Source organism: Canis lupus, chromosome 7 (assembly GCF_048164855.1).
Source record: "Canis lupus baileyi chromosome 7, mCanLup2.hap1, whole genome shotgun sequence".
Taxonomy (NCBI): domain Eukaryota; kingdom Metazoa; phylum Chordata; class Mammalia; order Carnivora; family Canidae; genus Canis; species Canis lupus.
The window spans coordinates 70718186-70737662 of record NC_132844.1 but is presented as its reverse complement, the minus strand read 5'-3'; the positions used below and the strand labels follow the sequence as shown (position 1 = coordinate 70737662).

Genomic DNA, 19477 nt, shown 5'->3' with positions numbered 1-19477 from the left:
ATCTCTCATTCTATGAAAATGATGTATTAAATTTGTTGATTTGTGTATGTTGAACCAGACACACATTCCAGGTAAAATCTCACTTGGTTGTGGTATATAATCATTTTAGTGTGGTCTTAAATTCAGTTTGATAATGTTCTGTTTAGAATTTTTGCATGTATATCAATCAGGGATATTGGTCTGAGTTTTATTTTCTTGTAGTGTTCTTATTTGGCTTTGTTATGAGGCCTACAATGAGTCCAAAATGTTCCCTCCTCTTCAAGTTTTGGGAAGAATTTGTGAGGAATTGGTGTTAATTCTTTAAATATTTGGTGTCTACATTTAAAGTGAAACCATCTGGTCCTGGAGTTTTCTGTGTTGGTAGGTTTTTGATTATTAATTCAGTCTCTAAACTTGTCATTAGTCTATGCAGATTTTCTTTTTCTTTCTTTCATTTTCTTTTTTTGCCTGATTCTGTCTTTGTAGGTTGTATGATTCTAGAGATTTCTTCCATTTCTTTTACATAATTTGTTGGCAAATAATTGTTTATAGTAGTCTCTTATGATCCTATGTATTTCTGTAGTGTTCATTTTAATGTCTCTTCTTTCATTTTTAGTTTTACTTATTTGAATTTTCTTTTTTGCTTAGTTATTCCAGCTAAAGATTTGTCAGTTTTTTAATCATTTCAAAAACCATTTCTTAGTTTTGTTGATTCTGTGTATTGTTTTTCTGGTCTCTATTTCATGTATTTCCACTTTGATCTCTATTATTTCCTTTCTTCTGCTGACTTTGGACTTAATTTGTTCTTTTCCTAATTTCTTTGTTTTAATAAAATTTTTTTTTTGCTTGGTTATGGGTTTTATTTATTTATTTTTTTAATTTATTTTTTATTGGTGTTCAATTTACTAACATACAGAATAACCCCCAGTGCCCGTCACCCATTCACTCCCACCCCCCGCCCTCCTCCCCTTCTACCACCCCTAGTTCGTTTCCCAGAGTTAGCAGTCTTTACGTTCTGTCTCCCTTTCTGATATTTCCCACACATTTCTTCTCCCTTCCCTTATATTCCCTTTCACTATTATTTATATTCCCCAAATGAATGAGAACATATAATGTTTGTCCTTCTCCGACTGACTTACTTCACTCAGCATAATACCCTCCAGTTCCATCCACGTTGAAGCAAATGGTGGGTATTTGTCATTTCTAATAATATTAGAGTAATATTCCATTGTATACATAAACCACATTTTCTTTATCCATTCATCTTAGTTGGACACCGAGGCTCCTTCCACAGTTTGGCTATCGACTCCGTCCACAGTTTGGCTATCGCATAAACCACATCATCTTTATCCATTCATTTTTCGATGGACACCGAGGCTCTTTACACAGTTTGGCTATTGTGGACATTGCTGCTAGAAACATCGGGGTGCAGGTGTCCTGGCATTTCATTGCATCTGAATCTTTAGGGTAAATCCCCAACAGTGCAATTGCTGGATCGTAGGGCAGGTCTATTTTTAACTCTGAGGAACCTCCACACAGTTTTCCAGAGTGGCTGCACCAGTTCACATTCCCACCAACAGTGTAAGAGGGTTCCCTTTTCTCCGCATCCTCTCCAACATTTGTGGTTTCCTGCCTTGTTAATTTTCCCCATTCTCACTGGTGTGAGGTGGTATCTCATTGTGGTTTTGATTTGTATTTCCCTGATGGCAGGTGATGCAGAGCATTTTCTCATGTGCATGTTGGCCATGTCTATGTCTTCCTCTGTGAGATTTCTGTTCATGTCTTTTGCCCATTTCATGATTGGATTCTTTGTTTCTTTGCTGTTGAGTTTAATAAGTTCTTTATAGATCTTGGAAACTAGCCCTTTATCTGATACCTCATTTGCAAATATCTTCTCCCATTCTGTAGGTTGTCTTTTAGTTTTGTTGACTGTATCCTTTGCTGTGCAAAAGCTTCTTATCTTGATGAAGTCCCAATAGTTCATTTTTGCTTTTGTTTCTTTTGCCTTCGTGGATGTATCTTGCAAGAAGTTACTGTGGTCAAGTTCAAAAAGGGTGTTGCCTGTGTTCTCCTCTAGGATTTTGACGGAATCTTGTCTCACATTTAGATCTTTCATCCATTTTGAGTTTATCTTTGTGTATGGTGAAAGAGAGTGGTCTAGTTTCATTCTTCTGCATGTGGATGTCCAATTTTCCCAGCACCATTTATTGAAGAGACTGTCTTTCTTCCAATAGATAGTCTTTCCTCCTTTATCGAATATTACTTGAACATAAAGTTCAGAGTCCACTTCTGGGTTCTCTATTCTGTTCCATTGATCTATGTGTCTGTTTTTGTGCCAGTACCACACTGTCTTGATGACCACAGCTTTGTAGTACAACCTGAAATCTGGCATTGTGATGCCCCCAGCTATGGTTTTCTTTTTTAAAATTCCCCTGGCTATTCGGGGTCTTTTCTGATTCCACACAAATCTTAAAATAATTTGCTCTAACTCTCTGAAGAAAGTCCATGGTATTTTGATAGGGATTGCATTAAACGTGTAAATTGCCCTGGGTAACCTTGACATTTTCACAATATTAATTCTGCCAATCCATGAGCATGGAATATTTTTCCATCTCTTTGTGTCTTCCTCAATTTCTTTCAGAAGTGTTCTATAGTTTTGAGGGTATAGATCCTTTACCTCTTTGGTTATGTTTATTCCTAGGTATCTTATGCTTTTGGGTGCAATTGTAAATGGGATTGACTCCTTAATTTCTTTCTTCAGTCTCATTGTTAGTGTATACAAATGCCATTGATTTCTGGGCATTGATTTTGTATCCTGCCACGCTACCGAATTGCTGTATGAATTCTAGCAATCTTGGGGTGGAGGCTTTTGGGTTTTCTATGTAGAGTACCATGTCATCAGCAAAGAGGGAGAGCTTGACTTCTTCTTTACCAATTTGAATGCCTTTAATGTCTTTTTGTTGTCTGATTGCTGAGGATAGGACTTGGAGTACCATGTTGAATAGCAGTGGTGAGAGTGGACATCCCTGTCTTGTTCCTGATCTTAGGGGAAAGGCTTCCAGTGCTTCCCCATTGAGAATGATATTTGCTGTGGGCTTTTCATAGATGGCTTTTAAGATGTCGAGGAATGTTCCCTCTATCCCTACACTCTGAAGAGTTTTGATCAGAAATGGATGCTGTATTTTGTCAAATGCTTTCTCTGCATCTAATGAGAGGATCATATGGTTCTTGGTTTTTCTCTTGCTGATATGATGAATCACATTGATTGTTTTAGGAGTGTTGAACCAGCCTTGTGTCCCAGGGATAAATCCTACTTGGTCATGTTGAATAATTTTCTTAATGTGTTGTTGGATCCTATTGGCTAGTATCTTGTTGAGAATTTTTGCATCCATGTTCTTCAGTGATATTGGTCTGTAATTCTCCTTTTTGGTGGGGTCTTTGGTTTTGGAATTAAGGTGGTGCTGGCTTCATAGAACGAATTTGAAAGTACTCCATCTCTTTCTATATATCCAAACAGCTTTAGTAGAATAGGTATAGTTTCTTCTTTAAACGTTTGATAGAATTCCCCTGGGAAGCCATCTGGCCCTGGACTCTTGTGTCTTGGGAGGTTTTGATGACTGCTTCAATTTCCTCCCTGGTTATTGGCCTGTTCATGTTTTCTATTTCTTCCTGTTCCAGTTTTGGTAGTTTGTGGCTTTCCAGGAATGCGTCCATTTCTTCTAGATTGCCTAATTTATTGGCATATAGCTGCTCATAATATGTTTTTAAAATCGTTTGTATTTCCTTGGTGTTGGTAGTGATCTTTCTCATTCATGATTTTATTAATTTGAGTCTTCTCTCTCTTCTTTTTAATAAGGTTGGCTAATGGTTTATCTATCTTATTAATTCTTTCAAAGAACCAACTCCTGGTTCTGTTGATCTGTTCCACAGTTCTTCTGGTCTCAATTTTGTTGAGTTCTGCTCGAATTTTAATTAACTGTCTTCTGCTGGGCATAAGGTCCATCTGCTGTTTTTTCTCTAGCTCCTTTATGTGTAAGGTTAGCTTTTGTATTTGAGTTCTTTCCAGTTTTTGAATGGATGCTTGTATTGCGATGTATTTCCCCCTTAGGACTGCTTTTGCTGCATCCCAAAGATTTTGAATGGTTGTATCTTCATTCTCATTAGTTTCCATGAATCTTTTTAATTCTTCCTTAATGTCCTGGTTGACCATTTCATCTTTTAGCAGGATGGGTAACCTCCACGTGTTTGAGGTCCTTCCAAACTTCTTGTTGGGATTTAGTTTTAATTTCAAGGCATTATGGTCTGAGAATATGCAGGGGATGATCCCAATCTTTTGGTATCGGTTAAGACCCGATTTGTGATCCAGTATGTGGTCTATTCTGGAGAAAGTTCCATGTGCACTTGAGAAGAATGTGTATTCAGTTGAGTTTGGATGTAAAGTTCTGTAGATATCTGTGAAATCCATCTGGTCCAGTGTATCATTTAAAGCTCTCGTTTCTTTGGAGATGTTGTGCTTAGAAGACCTATTGAGGGTAGAAAGAGCTAGATTGAAGTCACCAAGTTAAGTGTATTATTATCTAAGTATTTCTTCACTTTGGTTATTAATTGGTTTAAATATTTGGCAGCTCCCACATTCGGGGCATAATTATTGAGGATTGTTAAGTCCTCTTGTTGGATAGATCCTTTAAGTATGAGATAGTGTCCCTCTTCATCTCTCACTACAGTCTTCGGGGTAAATTTTAGTTTATCTGATATAAGGATGGCTACCCCTGCTTTCTTTTGAGGACCATTAGTATGGTAAATGGTTCTCCAACCTTTTATTTTCAGGCTGTAGGTGTCCTTCTGTCTAAAATGAGTCTCTTGTAGACAGCAAATAGATGGGTCTTGCTTTTTTATCCAGTCTGAAACCCTGCGCCTTTTGATGGGGTCATTAAGCCCGTTCACATTCAGAGGTACTATTGAGAGATATGAGTTTAGTGTCACCATGATACCTATTCAGTCCTTGTTTTTGTGGATTGTTTCATTGAACTTCTTCTTAAAGGGGAATTTTAAGAGTCCCCCTTAAAATTTCTTGCAGAGCTGGTTTGGAGGTCACATATTCTTTCAGTTCCTTCCTGTCTTGGAAGTTGTTTATCTCTCCTTCCATTTTGAATGAGAGCCTTGCTGGATAAAGTATTCTTGGTTGCATGTTCTTCTCATTTAGGACCCTGAATATATCCTGCCAGCCCTTTCTGGCCTTCCAGGTCTCTGTGGAGAGGTCTGCTGTTACCCTGATATTCCTCCCCATAAAAGTCAGGATTTCTTGTCTCTTGCTGCTTTAAGGATCTTCTCTTTATCTTTGGAATTTGCAAGCTTCACTATTAAATGTCGAGGTGTTGAACAGTTTTTATTGATTTTAGGGGTGGATCTCTCTATTTCCTGGATCTGAATGCCTGTTTCCCTTCCCAGATTAGGAAAGTTTTCAGCTAGGATTTGTTTAAATACATATTCTGGCCCTCTGCCCCTTTCAGCGCCCTTGGGAACCCCAATTAAACATAGGTTTTTCTTCCTCAGGCTGTCGTTTATTTCCCTTAATCTGTCTTCATGGTCTTTTAATTGTCTGCCTCCTTTTTCCTCAGTTTCCCTCTTTGCCATCAACTTGTCTTCTATGTCACTCACCCATTCTTCCACCTCGTTAACCCTCGTCCTTAGGACTTCTAGTTTGGATTGCATCTCATTCAATTGATTTTTAATTTCTGCCTGATTAGCTCTAAATTCTGCAGTCATGAAGTCTCTTGAGTCCTTTATACTTTTTTCTAGAGCCACCAGTAGCTGTATAATAGTGCTTCTGAATTGGCTTTCTGACATTGAATTGTAATCCAGATTTTGTAACTCTGTGGGAGAGAGGACTGTTTCTGATTGTTTCTTTTGAGGTGAGGTTTTCCTTCTAGTCATTTTGCTCAGTGCAGAGTGACCAAAAACAAGTTGTATTGGGAAAAGGAGAAAAAGAGAGAGAGAGAAAGAAAGAAAAGAGAAAAAGAAAAAAGGAAAAAAGAAGAAAAAGAAAGAAAAAGAAAGGTGAAAAAAAAAGGGGTGGGGGAAGCAATCAGAAATCAAAAAGAAAACAAAAACAAAAACAAAAACCACGGGGGAGTATCTTCTGATTCTGTATCTTTAAGTCCCTTGACTTCCCCTGGAACTTGTCCGTCTAGTTGGTCTTCTGGGGGAGGGGCCTGCTGTGCTGATTTTCAGGTGTTAGCCCTTGGGGGAGCTGCTCTGCCCCTGCCTGGTGCAGGGCTCAGTGGGGGTTGTTTACCCCGTGAGGCCCCAGGAGGAACAACCGCAGTGGCTGGGCCAGCTCTGGAGCCCTAGAGTCAGCTCCCGTAGTAACCACAGAGCTCCCTGTCTGCAGGGCCTGGAGGCTCCCGGTCAGGGCCGCTGATCTGCTCAGCTCGGGGCAGGAGCGTCCTCGCTGTCTTGGGCCCTCCCGGCCTCTGCCTGTCCTGCGGGAGGCCGGATCCTGGGCTGTGTCCTGGCGCCCTTGGCTCGGGGCCTGCACTGGTGGATTCGGGCTCCCGCCCCGCAGCCCCCTCCGCGGAGCCACCGCCCGAGCCCCCCCGAGCTGCTCCTGCCCCGCAGCCCCCTCTGTGGAGCCGCCCCGGAGCCCCCCGAGCTGCTCCCGCCCCGCAGCCTCCTCCGCGGAGCCACCCCCGAGCCCCTCCGAGCTGCTCCCACCCCGCAGCCCCCTCCGCGGAGCCGCCCCCGAGCCCCCCGAGCTGCTCCCGCCCCGCAGCCCCCTCCGAGGAGCCGCCCCCGAGCCCCCCGAGCTGCTCCCCCCCGCAGCCCCCTCCGCGGAGCCACCGCCCGAGCCCCCCGAGCTGCTCCCGCCCCGCAGCCCCCTCCGCGGAGCCGCCCCCGAGCCCCCCGAGCTGCTCCGGGTCCCCCCGTGCGCGCTGCAGCCCTTAGGGAGCTCGGCGCACTCTCCGGGGGCGCAGGTGCCTGTTAGTGTCCCCAGGAGCCCGAGGGCATCCCCGCCCTCCTGGGTCCTGCTCCACCTCCCTGGAGCCCCTTTCTCCCGGGAAGATTGGTGCAGTTCCTGCTCCTCCGGGACGGGGCTCTCCTGTCCTGGGGACACTCGCCCCGGCCTCAGCCCGGCTCCTCGCGGGGCCCCTCCCCCTTGGAGGCCTTTTGTTTCTTTATTTCTTTTTCCCCATCTTCCTACCTTGATAGAAGTGCGAACTCTTCTCACTGTAGCGTTCCAGCTGGTCTCTCTTTAAATCTCAGGCTGAATTCGTAGATTTTCAGGATGATTTGAAGGTTTTCTAGGTTATTTGGTGGGGACCGGTGACTTGGGGACCCTACTCTTCCGCCATCGTGCCCCTCCTCCTCTTTTCCTAATTTCTTGTGGTATAAAGTTAGGTCGTTTATTTGAGGTCTTTCTAATTTGTTAAAATCTGCATTTATTGCTACAGATTTTTCTCTCATCATTGCTTTTTCCACATACCATAAATTCTGGTATATTGCATTTTCACTTCAATTTGTTTCCTAATAATTTTTTATTTCCCCTTGATTTCTTCTCTGACCTGTTGGTTGTTCAGAAGTGAGTTTAATTACCACATAGTTGTAGATTTTCCAGATTTCCTTTTATTTTTTATTTCTAGTTTTATACCATTTACGTTAGAAGACATTATTGATGTGATTTTAGTCTTCTGAAACTTGCCAAGATTTATTTTGTGTCTTATCATATGATCTATCTTGAGAATGTTCCATGAGCACTTGCAAAGATTGTATTTTGCTGCTGTTGATGAAATGTTCTGTGCTTTCTATGTCCATTTAGCGTAAAGTATGGTTCAAATCCTATGTTTCCTTGTTGATCTCTATCTCAATAATCTATCCATTACTGATGGTATTGAACTACCCTACTTTTATTGTATTCCTATCTATTTCTCCCTTCAGCTCTGTTAGTATTTGCTTAATATATTTAGGCATTCTAGTGTTGGAAGTGTATACATTTATGACTGTTATATTTTCTTGATGTATTGACCATTTTATCATATTTGTATAATGACTTTCATCTTTGTGACTGCCTTTGACTTAAAATCTGTTTTGTCTGATCTAAGCATAGCTATCTCCACTTTCTTTTGGTTTCCATTTGCCTGGAATATCTTTTTCCATCTCTTCGCATTGAGCCTATGTGTGTCTTTAGAGCTGAAATAAGTCTCCTTGTGGACAGCATATGGTTGGGTTTAGTTTTTGTATACATTCAGCTACTCTCTGCTTTTTTTGCTGAATTTAATCCATTTACATTTATATGTAAGACTTACTACTGCCGTCTTATTGGAAGCTGCCTCCTTCTTCTTTCTTCATTTTTCTTTTCTCTTTGCTTCTGCTTCTGCTTCTGCTTCACCTTCTTCTTCTTTGCCTTCTTTTGGTATCTCCAATCTTTCCCCATATGTTTCTGTCCAACTTTGTAAATTGGTGGCTTACCATGATGATATGCTCAGTCTCTCCATTTTTATTTTTTGCAAATCTACTCTAGATTTTTGCTTTGTTGTTACTATAAGGCTTACATGAAACATCTCATTAATACAACAATCCATTTTATGCTAATGACAACTTATTTTCATTTGCCTTGAAAGACTCTACTCTTATTTATTTGAGGGATAGCAAGAAAACAAGTGTGGCTGGAACATAATAAAAAAATATAAGATGAAGGAAAGCTATTAGAGAATTATGGGGCATAGATCTTTCAGGACCTTCTTTTGAGAGGTTCTGTAATGACTTTGAATCAAGAAAGATGGAGACTTATAGATCATAGGTAGAAAGATGACCTGAATCTTAAAATGATCCCTGTGGCTGCTGTATTGGGATTGACTGGAAGGCTAGGGTGAAATCAGAGGAATTAGAGATATGAAAGTAACTTGGATAACAGTGAGAATCCTAAAGGTAGTGAGAAGTACCAGATTATTATTTAATACTGAGGGATCTGCTGTCCTACTATAACACTGTATCTTGCTAGGAGTCTTGAATGGTACCTTAGAAGAATTACGGAAATAAGGATACAGAAGAACTGTGTTTCTGATCCTAAAACACTACCACTAATATACTTTCTTATTTCAATTTTCATAATACCTCAAGCAGCTACTAGTAAGTTTCCAATCTATTTCTTGTGCTTTAGTTTCTTTTAGGGCAAAAGCAGGCCAATCTTGCTATAGAGCACTGGATAATAAATATTTTAAGCTTTATAAGCCATAAGATCACTGTCATAACTACTCAACTTTGCTGTTGTGGCACAAAAGTATTCATAGACAATATGCAAAAGAAAACAAAAAAGGATGTGTCCCAATAAAACATTACTTGTAGACAATGAAACTTAGATTGCATATCATTTTCACATGTCATAAAATACCATTCTTATTTCTTGTGTTGTGGGTTGTTGATTTGAGGTATTCTTGGTATATTCCTTTTATCATTATGTAATGTCCCTTCTTGCTTCTGGCAAATTTTTGCTCTAAGATCTACTTTATGTGATGTTAATATAGCTACTTTTTTTTTTTTTAAATAATGCTTTATAGTATATATTTTCTATAATTTTCTTTTTATTGCTGAATTTGAAGTAAGTTCCTTAATGATAGTGTATAGTTGGGTCATTGTTAAATTTTGTATTGATTTTTTTAAGTTTTATTTAAAATCCAGATAGTTAATGTACAGTATAATATTGGTTTCAGGTGTACAAATTTAGAGATCCTACATTTCCACACATCACCCAGTACTCTTCACAACAAATGCACTCCTTAATCCCTCTCATCACTGATTTAACTCATTCTCCCACCCACTTCCCTTCTGGTAATCATCAGTTCGTTCTCTATATTTAAGAATCTGTTTCTTGGTTTGTGTCTTTCTTTTTTCCCCTTTACTCATTTGTTTTGTTTCTTAAAGTCCACATATAAGTGAAATCATATGGTATTTGTGTTTCTCTGACTGACTTATTTTGCTTAGCATAACACTCTCTAGCTCCATCTACATCCTTGCAAATAGCAAGATTTCATTCATTTTTATGACAGTAATATTCCATTGTGTGTGTGTATGTACTCCATGTATTGTGTGTGTGTATGTACTCCATGTATTCTAGGCTCATTCATGGTGTTGCAAATAGTATGATCACATCTTTTTTGTGGATGTATAAGATTACATATTTATTATATATGTATGTCATATATGTAAATATGGTGAGTGGGATATGTATATATAATTTTTCTTTTCTTTTTTTTAAAATTTTTTTGTTTTTATTTATTTATGATAGTCACAGAGAGAGAGAGAGAGGCAGAGACATAGGCAGAGGGAGAAGCAGGCTCCATGCACCGGGAGCCCGACGTGGGATTCGATCCCGGGTCTCCAGGATCACGCCCTGGGCCAAAGGCAGGCGCTAAACCGCTGCGCCACCCAGGGATCCCTATAATTTTTCTTATTCATTTGTTTATCAATGGATACTTAAGTTGCTTCTATATCTTGGCTGTTGTAAATAATGCTTCAATAAACATAATGCATATATCTTTTCAAATTAATGTTTTTGTTTTCTTTGGGTAAATTATTGTATCATATGGTATTTCTTTTCTTTTTATTTTTTGAAGAACCTCTATTCTGTTTTCTGCTGGAAAACAATTTACATTCTCACCAACAGTGCACCAGAGTTCCTTTTTTTCCACATCCTCAACATTTATTTTTTCTTGTGTTTTTGATTTTAGCCATTCTGAAAAGTATGAGGTGATATCTCATTGTGGTTTTGATTTGTTTCCTTGATAATTAGTAGCATTGAGCATCTTTTCATGTATCTGTTGGTCATGTATATGTCTTCTTTGGGAAAATATCTAGTCAAATCTTCTGCCCATTTTAAAATCAGATTATTTGTTTGCAGGAGTTCTTAATTTTAATGAAGTCCAATTTATCAATTATTTCTTTCATGAATCATGCCCTTAGTGTTTTTGTTTGTTTGTTTGTTTTTTTACTGTTTTTTTTTTTAATTTATTTTTTATTGGTGTTCTTAGTGTTATCTCTAAAAAGTACTTGCTTTTGTAGCACATATACTAAAACATCATTACCATACTGAAAGTCATTTAGCTTTTCTCTGATGCTATCTTCTAGTAGAGTTATAGTTTTGAGTTTTATATTTAGGTCCACGATCCATTTTGAGTTAATTTTTGTGAATCATGTAAGATACGGGAGAAGATTTTTTGTTTTTAATGGATGTCCACTTGTTCTAACATTATTTGTTGAAAATAATATCTTTGCTCCATTGTATTACCTTTCCTCCTTTGTCAGAGATTAGTTGACTATATTTATGTGGACTGAGCGGTCTGTTCTGTTCTACTGATTTGTCTCTTTGCCTACCAATACTACACTATCTGGATTACTGAAACTTTATAGGCAAGTCTTGAGGGTGAGTAGTGTCAGTCCTCCAACTTTTTTCTCCTTCAATATTGTATTGGCTATTCTGGGTCTTTGGCTTCTTTATATAAATTTTAGAACTAATTTGTCAATATCCACAAAATATCTTACTGGGATTTTGATGGCATTGCATTTAATCTAGAGATAAATTTGGGAAGAATTGACATTTTGATAATATTGAGTATTCCTATTCATGAACATGGAATATCTTTATATTTATTTGGTTCCTGTTTGGTTTTATTTATTAGAGTTTTGTTAGTCTTTGTTTTTAAATTGGTGCATTTAGAACAACAGTTTTTTGTTGTTTGTTTTTATGGAAATGCAAATTTTCATAGTTCACTTGAATGGTATGAAAGGCATCTCTATTGAGTCTTTCTAGGAGAAGTCAGAAAAGGCTTTCAAAGTACTGTTCCTCCTAACCCTTTTTCTCTGAACAGCAGTGGTGGTTCAGGTTTAGATGTGATAAATTTTATGAAGGAGAGGACAAAGATCAGCCTTTCTTTTTTGTATTCAACTCTATTTTAGTTAGTGTTTTCTTTGTTTGCATGTGCAGAATCTGTCCTTGTAATACTCTCACTAATATTCATATCTTTTCATTATTCATATCTTTCCACCTTTTATCTTTTGGAATTTTGTTTTGTGACTGTAGAGCTTCAGACTGAAATATAAATTTCATAGTGTGTTATTTCCAAGGTTTCCTGTAATCTGATCCTATGATATTTTATCAACATTGTTTTCCTTTGTTTCTCTTCTGTAACTTAATACTGTAACCAAATGAACAATTTTTTTTCCTTTGCCCTTACTCTTCTATGGGCCTCTGATATACAATCTCCTTGCCCCAAAACTATTTGTAAATGAAAGAAGTACTAGAAAAATGTGGAGGAGAAGAGATGGAAAATAATCTCTCAGTGTTCAGAGTGGCCAGATAATTGAAAGTATCAGTGCAAATAAAGAACCCTGGTTGTTACAGAGGAAACTGAGAAACACAAGTGGAACTTACCAGCTGCTACTGGACCAATTACTAAAAAAGAAAATAGAATATATTATTATTTTTAAAAATTTTGTACTCAGTTCCTATTGAAAATCTACTTGGAACACTGGAAAAGGGACTTTTGGGAAACAAATCTTATATGAATATGCTATACCTTATTAATTGAATATTAACTACACTTTAATAACCTAAATATCCAGGCGATTTTGGAAAGCCTGTTGGATGGGTTATAGGAGTAAAGCTTACTTTTCCTAATGAAATAATTATTTTAACATTCTTAACCATACCAAGGGTCACAATCTTGCAGGAAACTGGTTACCAGTTAAAGGTTACTAACTTAAGTTCCTTCTTCATTTTCTTTTCTGTCTTTCAGCATTCTATCTCCCTTTCAAACCTCTATCACCATGTCAATTATCATCATATTTCTTTTTGCAGTACAGAAAGTTTATTTGTAACTATCAATTTAAGAACTGTTGTCATGATAATTTTTTCTGTGTTTCTTTTTGATAATCTCTGAGATTTAATCAGGATGCTAAATCTAGCCTAAGAAGTAGCATAAGTAAGACATGTAACCCATGTAAGATGATAGTTCTTTCATGTCTTTCAAGGATGGGGAATAGGGTAGAGTGAGGATCAGTTATAATAGCAAATGAGAAATTCCAAAAGCTTCAATCTCCGGGTCCTCTTTAATAATCCTTTGGTAGTTATCTTTATTTAGAGTAAGCAAAGTGGAATTGAGGTTAGCCCCTCTTCCTTTTCTTATCAATTTTTATGAGAACTTAAAACTCTTCAGGAGCTAGCAATGATTATTCAGATTTCACTCATTTTACTTTTCTTCCCACTTCAATCTCTTATCTCATTATGTCTTTGTTCTATTATTCACTTTCCAGGTTTTTTTTGTTTTTTAATATCTGAGCTAAGTTCATTACTTTGAGAAATTTGTTCTATTTTTTCATGAAAAGTCCATATTATGCCTGTCCTCTTTATCCTTTGCATCAATATATTTTTCATTTAAAATCAGTAATTTTAGGAAATGCAGAAAAATCTGAGAGTGAAGAGATGGGAAAATATGCCACTTAAGTTGCATTTACAGAAGTGATTACAGCCCATGAGATTTCATGCCCATGAAAGCATGAAACCTGAACCCTATGGGAGTCCACAGGATACTAGAATTGCCAAGAAACAGTATTGATAAGTTTAGGGGGAAAAACAAAACAAAACAAAACTTTAATAACCTAACACAAAATTTAAGCTTGTAAAAATTCAGTTACTAATCATATTCTTTATAGCAGAAATGGGAAAGAATTCCTGAAACTATATTACTTTCTAAGAAGGAAGCTGCAAAGAAATATGATAAATCAACTCCTCCATTATTTTGTTCAGTAACCTTGGGCAAAGGGCAAGGCTGGAGGCATTAATATACCCCCAACTTTATATAAACTGCAGGCAACAGAGTGGTGGGGGATGGTGTGCAATAAGAATTATTGTTGTTATTAGGAGTTATTAATGTCTAGATATTAGTTTCCAGTTAGTATATCAAATATTATTTCACACAATTATTATTGATAAGTATTATTTATGAATTTTGAGCTAATAGTGACTTATGACTGTTATTACAGGGATTTATTCTTTGCTCATCAGTTATTTAGAAAAGAGTTGAAATACAGTTACTAGGAGAAAATGGCTGCCCTTTGTATATGAGGCACAGGGAATATGGAAACTGCTGAAAGGCAGCTGCTGAGTTTATATAGAAAATCTCATCCAAGTCAAAGTCATACTTCCACTGGGGTCTTGAACAGAATTTGTCTTAATTCTAGTGCTCTTAATTATTGTAAGAATGAACAAATGTTATATAATCTGGTAAAAAATACCCATCTCTCTCACAACACCTAAAGTGAATGCACTAGCTTATGTCAACTTCAAAGTTCTGACTGCCAAAGAAAGGATTGAACTACTAGAGGTACTTCAGAATCATGTATCAAAAACATAAAAATAGACAGCATAGGGAATATAGCCAAAGGTATTGTCTGGTGACAGATGGTAGCTACACTTGTGGTGAGCATAGCATAATGTACAGAGCTGTCCCATCCACTTTGTTATATACCGGAAATATCTGTACACACCATTGTGTGTCAACTGTACTTTAATTAAAAAAAAAAGAAACAAAACAGACAAGTAGATCTTCTCTGGAAAGATTACTTTAAATGAGTAACTACTATGGTCTTTCTGAGTAATTGAGTTGGTGAAGTCATAATCCTTTAGTAACTAGGATATGAAAAATTAATTCTGTTTTATGTGGTATTGATCAGGATGGGGAAATATACACAGTTCTTAGGAAATTGGGAAAAATTCCATATTCATAGATAATTTTTGAAAAAGTATTTCTCTTGGAAATCATCCACTTGAAAAGTATGCAAAAGTAGATCCTTTGAAGCCTAGTAGGAGGAAGGAATCAGATGTTGCCTGAATTGAACTTAGCTCTCCCAATTTTCATGCCCTTCTCTTTTGGCTGAGTTTTGATTTCTCTGCTCTTTCTCACTCTTCATTTTTAGATTTCTCTGGTGGCTTGATTTGTTGATAAAATATTTAAACTGTCACCAGTGTTTGTTTTCCTTTATTTTCACAGTAGAGGTTTAGGCTTTCCACTGATTTATACATAAATAAATCAATTGTTCCAGTAATATGGAATAAGGACAATAAAAACATCACATTTAGAGAAGATAGTGGAGATAACACAAATTCAAGTTTTAGAGAAATTACTTTACCCAAAGCCATGTTTGGTTAAGTGTTCTGGCTGGGATCTGAACTGAGGTCCATCTGATTCCTTTATTATCCACTGCAATATATTACCTTAGCATTTTTTACAAATTAATACTTGCAATTGGTTTTATTATTTAGAGTTATTCCTTAGAGCATATGTCTTGAAATGGAATTATGAGTTAAGATACTGTATTTCATTGTATCTTGCAACATATTTCAAGTGTGCTTTCCAAAAGGAAATTTCCAAATTTACATAAATTTAAATGGGATCAATGATGTATAAATGTATAATTTTTACCAAAGCATTGCCGACATTACTTATCATATTTAAATTTTTCTTTTTATTAGGTGAAAAATACTACTTCAGGGTCCTAATTTTCTATCATTTATTTATCTATTTACCTAGGCCTTGGGCATATTATAGTTTCTAAATTCATCTGTCATTTAAAGAGGTATTAGATAATGGGGAGGTAAAGGGGGTTGAAAATATCAACGTGGAATCCTTTATTTCAGGGAAATTTTTCTAAAGAACACTGGAATTAAGAAATAGATGAAAAATAACTTACCAATAGGTACTGGAGTAACTGGCAGAACAACATGAAATAAAAATATATTAACAGAGTTTTTGGATAAAAAATAGTTTCCTTCTTACTTTTTCCAATGTATTAGTAAAGAGATCTTTGGAAGACCCCAAACCTCCCCAAATAAAAACATCCATGATGAAATAAGAGGGATTAGCATTTCTTTTGTGGTACAAAAGTAGTTTCAGTCTGATGTAACTGGGTTCCTTATATTTCAATTTAGTACAAAGGCAGAGTAGGCTAGAACTTAAGTGCTTATGCCAATTGTTTTTCTTTCTCATCTAGTATGGAGGATTTAAATCCTGCAGAGAACTTTTAAACAATAGCAAATTTAAATGCTGATTGCAGTTATTTTCTTTCCTGTCCTTACACCTAAGATATCTTCCTGATTTATCCTCTTTTATTGGTACCTCCACATTTGTGATATCCCACCCTATATATCTTTTCCTGTTAGCTGTATGGCAAATTTTATTTATCATTAAAAGCTATTTGAAGTTGTTTTTAGAAAACAAAATGCTTCTTTTATATTTATTCTCTTAGTGAAATGTTTATTCTTTGTTGAGTAATTAACAACCCAGCAAGTTGCCAAGAGGGAGAGGAAATATTTATAAATACAAGCATGGAATGGAATTGGTCAGTTAGGAAAATTATCTCCTTACTTTGGGATCCCAATTTGTACCAGATTTATGAAAAGAAAAGAAACTTACTGATAGGTACTGCTACATGGGCTAAAATCCAAACACAAATTGTTAGTATAGGTTGACACTGATAACAAAATTGACATTGACAATAGTCTTACTGCTACTGTTTGCAGATAGGAATTTCTAGAATGAAAAGGGAAAGCAAGCTCTGGACCTTTGACATGAGTTACTTTGTCTCTCTTTTCCAATAGTAACACAGTCATTTTGAAAAAGTGGCAAAGAAGTTTCATTTTCCTTTTATCATGCAGTTTCTTTCAGAAATTGAAATACCACAGAGCTGGAAAAGCCTCATTTCCTACAAATTTTGCTTCCATTTTCATTCTACTCCCTTCTCTTATTGCTTATGTGTTTTCCCACTTTTCTCTGTCATTTCTACTTTATATTTAGTTGAAAATGTTTTTTGTTGATATCAGTAGAGCCAATCCAAGTAGATTGAATGTTAAGGTCTTTCATATTCAGAAAAGGATTTAACTAGTGGAGCCAACCCCAGAATTGATGAATAAGATATAGAACTTACCTGGCTCTTCTTGTTTTACTGCAAAAAAGAAATCAAATAAGTGAGTGAAAGATTTCTGGATGAACAGCAGAGTTATTTCTCAAACTTTATGCTAGAAGTTTTAGAAATAGGACTTCGAGGGACCACCAAATTCTGTATTTAGAATCAGTTCAATATGATGTGAGAATATCTTCAGATTGTTCTGCTAATGCCCTCTTAATTTGAGTGCCTTTTTGGAAAAAAAGGTTAAGAGTGGAATCATTGGGAGATGCTATTTCTTCCTTCTAGTTTCTCTGCTAATTCAAACTGTTCATTGACTGGTAAGATTTTTAAGTCACTTATATTTTGTTTTCTTATTGTTATTCCTCTCTTCCCATGACTTCTTTGAAATGATGGCATTGGTTTATCATGACCATTCATATGACTCTTGCTTTGCTAATTACCATTCATTATGTCAATTTGGGAAAGTTTTCTTTTTTCCCTATAAACATACTTGTCTTAGGGCTGGATGACCATATGTCTCACCATTTGACTGGGATGGAGGCACTGCTGGACCTTTAGAGTCTGGATTTGAATTCCAGCCTCTGTTGCTCATAATTGTGGGATCATAGGCAAGTTACCTAGTCTCACTATCTCATTCTCTTTGTAATAGCAATAACAATACTTATCTGATATAATGTATATGCGTATATAAAGCCCTGAGTACAGTGCCTGGCACATTGTAATTACCAAATAAATTTTATTTGGTACCATATTAAGTACCAATTAGTTTCAATTATAGCCTTCAAATGAACATTGATAGTTGAAAATGGAACAAACTACCGGAAATAGGAATAGAGAAACAAAAAATTAGAAGATGAGGAATGCTTACAATATTGATGAAGCACAAAGTCAGAAATATAACTCTTAAATCTTGATACATTCACATTAAAACAGAGCACAAAAGGGCCTCTAGATACCATAAAAAACATTTATAACAATATAATTGAGAGAAACATGGAACTTACTCTTAGATTTCTCTGGTCTTGCTTTAATAAAAAAGACAAATTAGTGTGGTTGTCTGATAAAACAGAAACACATTTTCACTGATGTCATTCTAGGATGAACATCACACACTGAACAATAGTGAAAAGGATTATTAAGCAGGGACCACTTTGCCTTGGGAATGTTCTAGAAGGAAGGATCCAGAGCTAGTGATGGAGCTCACTTTTCCTTTTTCCCTCTAGATCCCTGATTGTGTGAAGTCAGGAAATGTGTCATATCCCACTCTATTTTAGTTGAGCTACTTTCTTGGTCCTCCTTTGTCATTTTACTTTTCTAGTCTTCACCCACAATCTCTGTCTCTGCAGTCCTCACCATGGTTCCTTACTTGAATTGCCCACTCTGTCACTTTGGTGAGAGTAGGTTTTATTTCCTCTTCATTGAACTCCACACTTAGCATGGTCTCTGCAACAGCAGGTACTTAACAAATGTTTACTGAATCATGAAAGAGATTCTCCCTACTGTAGCCAGCATCAGAGTGCTCCTCCTTTCCCTCTGTTCTCTTCAAGCAACCACGAGGAAGATTTTGTGCCTTATAAGTGAAACAGGGATGGGGCATATGAAGGCATGCAGTGATCTCTGCTACAAGATTCATGAGGGTGAGCAAAAGAGATTGCTGGGAGAGTGGTGACTGTATGACATTCTGCGCCTAAACTCTAGAAAATTTTTAGTTGTAAGATTTTGAAAATTTGATCAGGCTAGGAAAAATAATTTCAATGGTTTTATTTGTTTTTTGTTTTTATTTCATAGAGGTGAAATAATAAATTTTTGGGGCAGCTTGTTCTTTTGTTCTAGAGAATCACTAGAAAGGGCTAGGTGTGAAAAAGCAAAGCAGGGATAATATGACAAAGTAAGATTTGAAAAGGAGTTATCTGATACACTATTACCCCAAGCAATCAAAATACATGTAAAAATGAAAATACCACACAGAAGAAAATTGTTTTCTAAGTATGAATTTGGGTTGCAATAATGGTGAAAACTATTCCTTCAGTGGGTAAAAATGTGTGTATGTGTATTCTTGTTCACAATTGACTAAGCAGCAATTTCACTGAAGTAGTGTTGTGAGGCTGCTATTTTGGGGCTCAGGTTATAAGTATCAGTATGAAAATTCAATTTTTCATTGAACACAACACCCCAAGGCACTTTGAGATGAGTGTTTTTTTCAGAAGGCAGCGCCTTGATAAAGAACGGCATCACTCATGGAAGTAAGTGGGGCTCCTTCAAATAGCCTCATGGACAGTGAATAAAATAAGAGGAACCAGAAGTTTGTTCTGGTAGACTAATGTGTAAGATTGTGTCATGACTCTCTGAGAGATTCTCAGAGCTTGGAGGACCAAGATACATTGCAAGAGAGGCTGGATCTTTTACAGGTGGACATATTGGTGATCCATAGCTAATGTTGCCATGATCACCTAGGTCCTTAGGACTTTACAGTATTATTGTCTCATTTGCTTTCTTTTTATTTTGAGATATTGTAAAAAATAATAATACCTCAGAAATCAAT

At 36.8% G+C, this 19477-nt stretch overlaps 1 protein-coding gene across 1 annotated transcript in view; it reads right to left on the bottom strand.

Moving 5' to 3' along the window:
- TSBP1 (testis expressed basic protein 1) overlaps positions 1-19477 on the bottom strand; it is a 187841-nt gene that overhangs the window by 112622 nt on the left and 55742 nt on the right. The window contains exons 21-25 of the mRNA XM_072831640.1: positions 17940-17960; positions 16954-16971; positions 16443-16463; positions 15721-15738; positions 12404-12424 (exon numbers count right to left, since the gene is read on the bottom strand). Coding sequence (XP_072687741.1) covers positions 12404-12424; positions 15721-15738; positions 16443-16463; positions 16954-16971; positions 17940-17960 — 99 coding nt within the window. The remainder of the gene's footprint in view (positions 1-12403; positions 12425-15720; positions 15739-16442; positions 16464-16953; positions 16972-17939; positions 17961-19477) is intronic.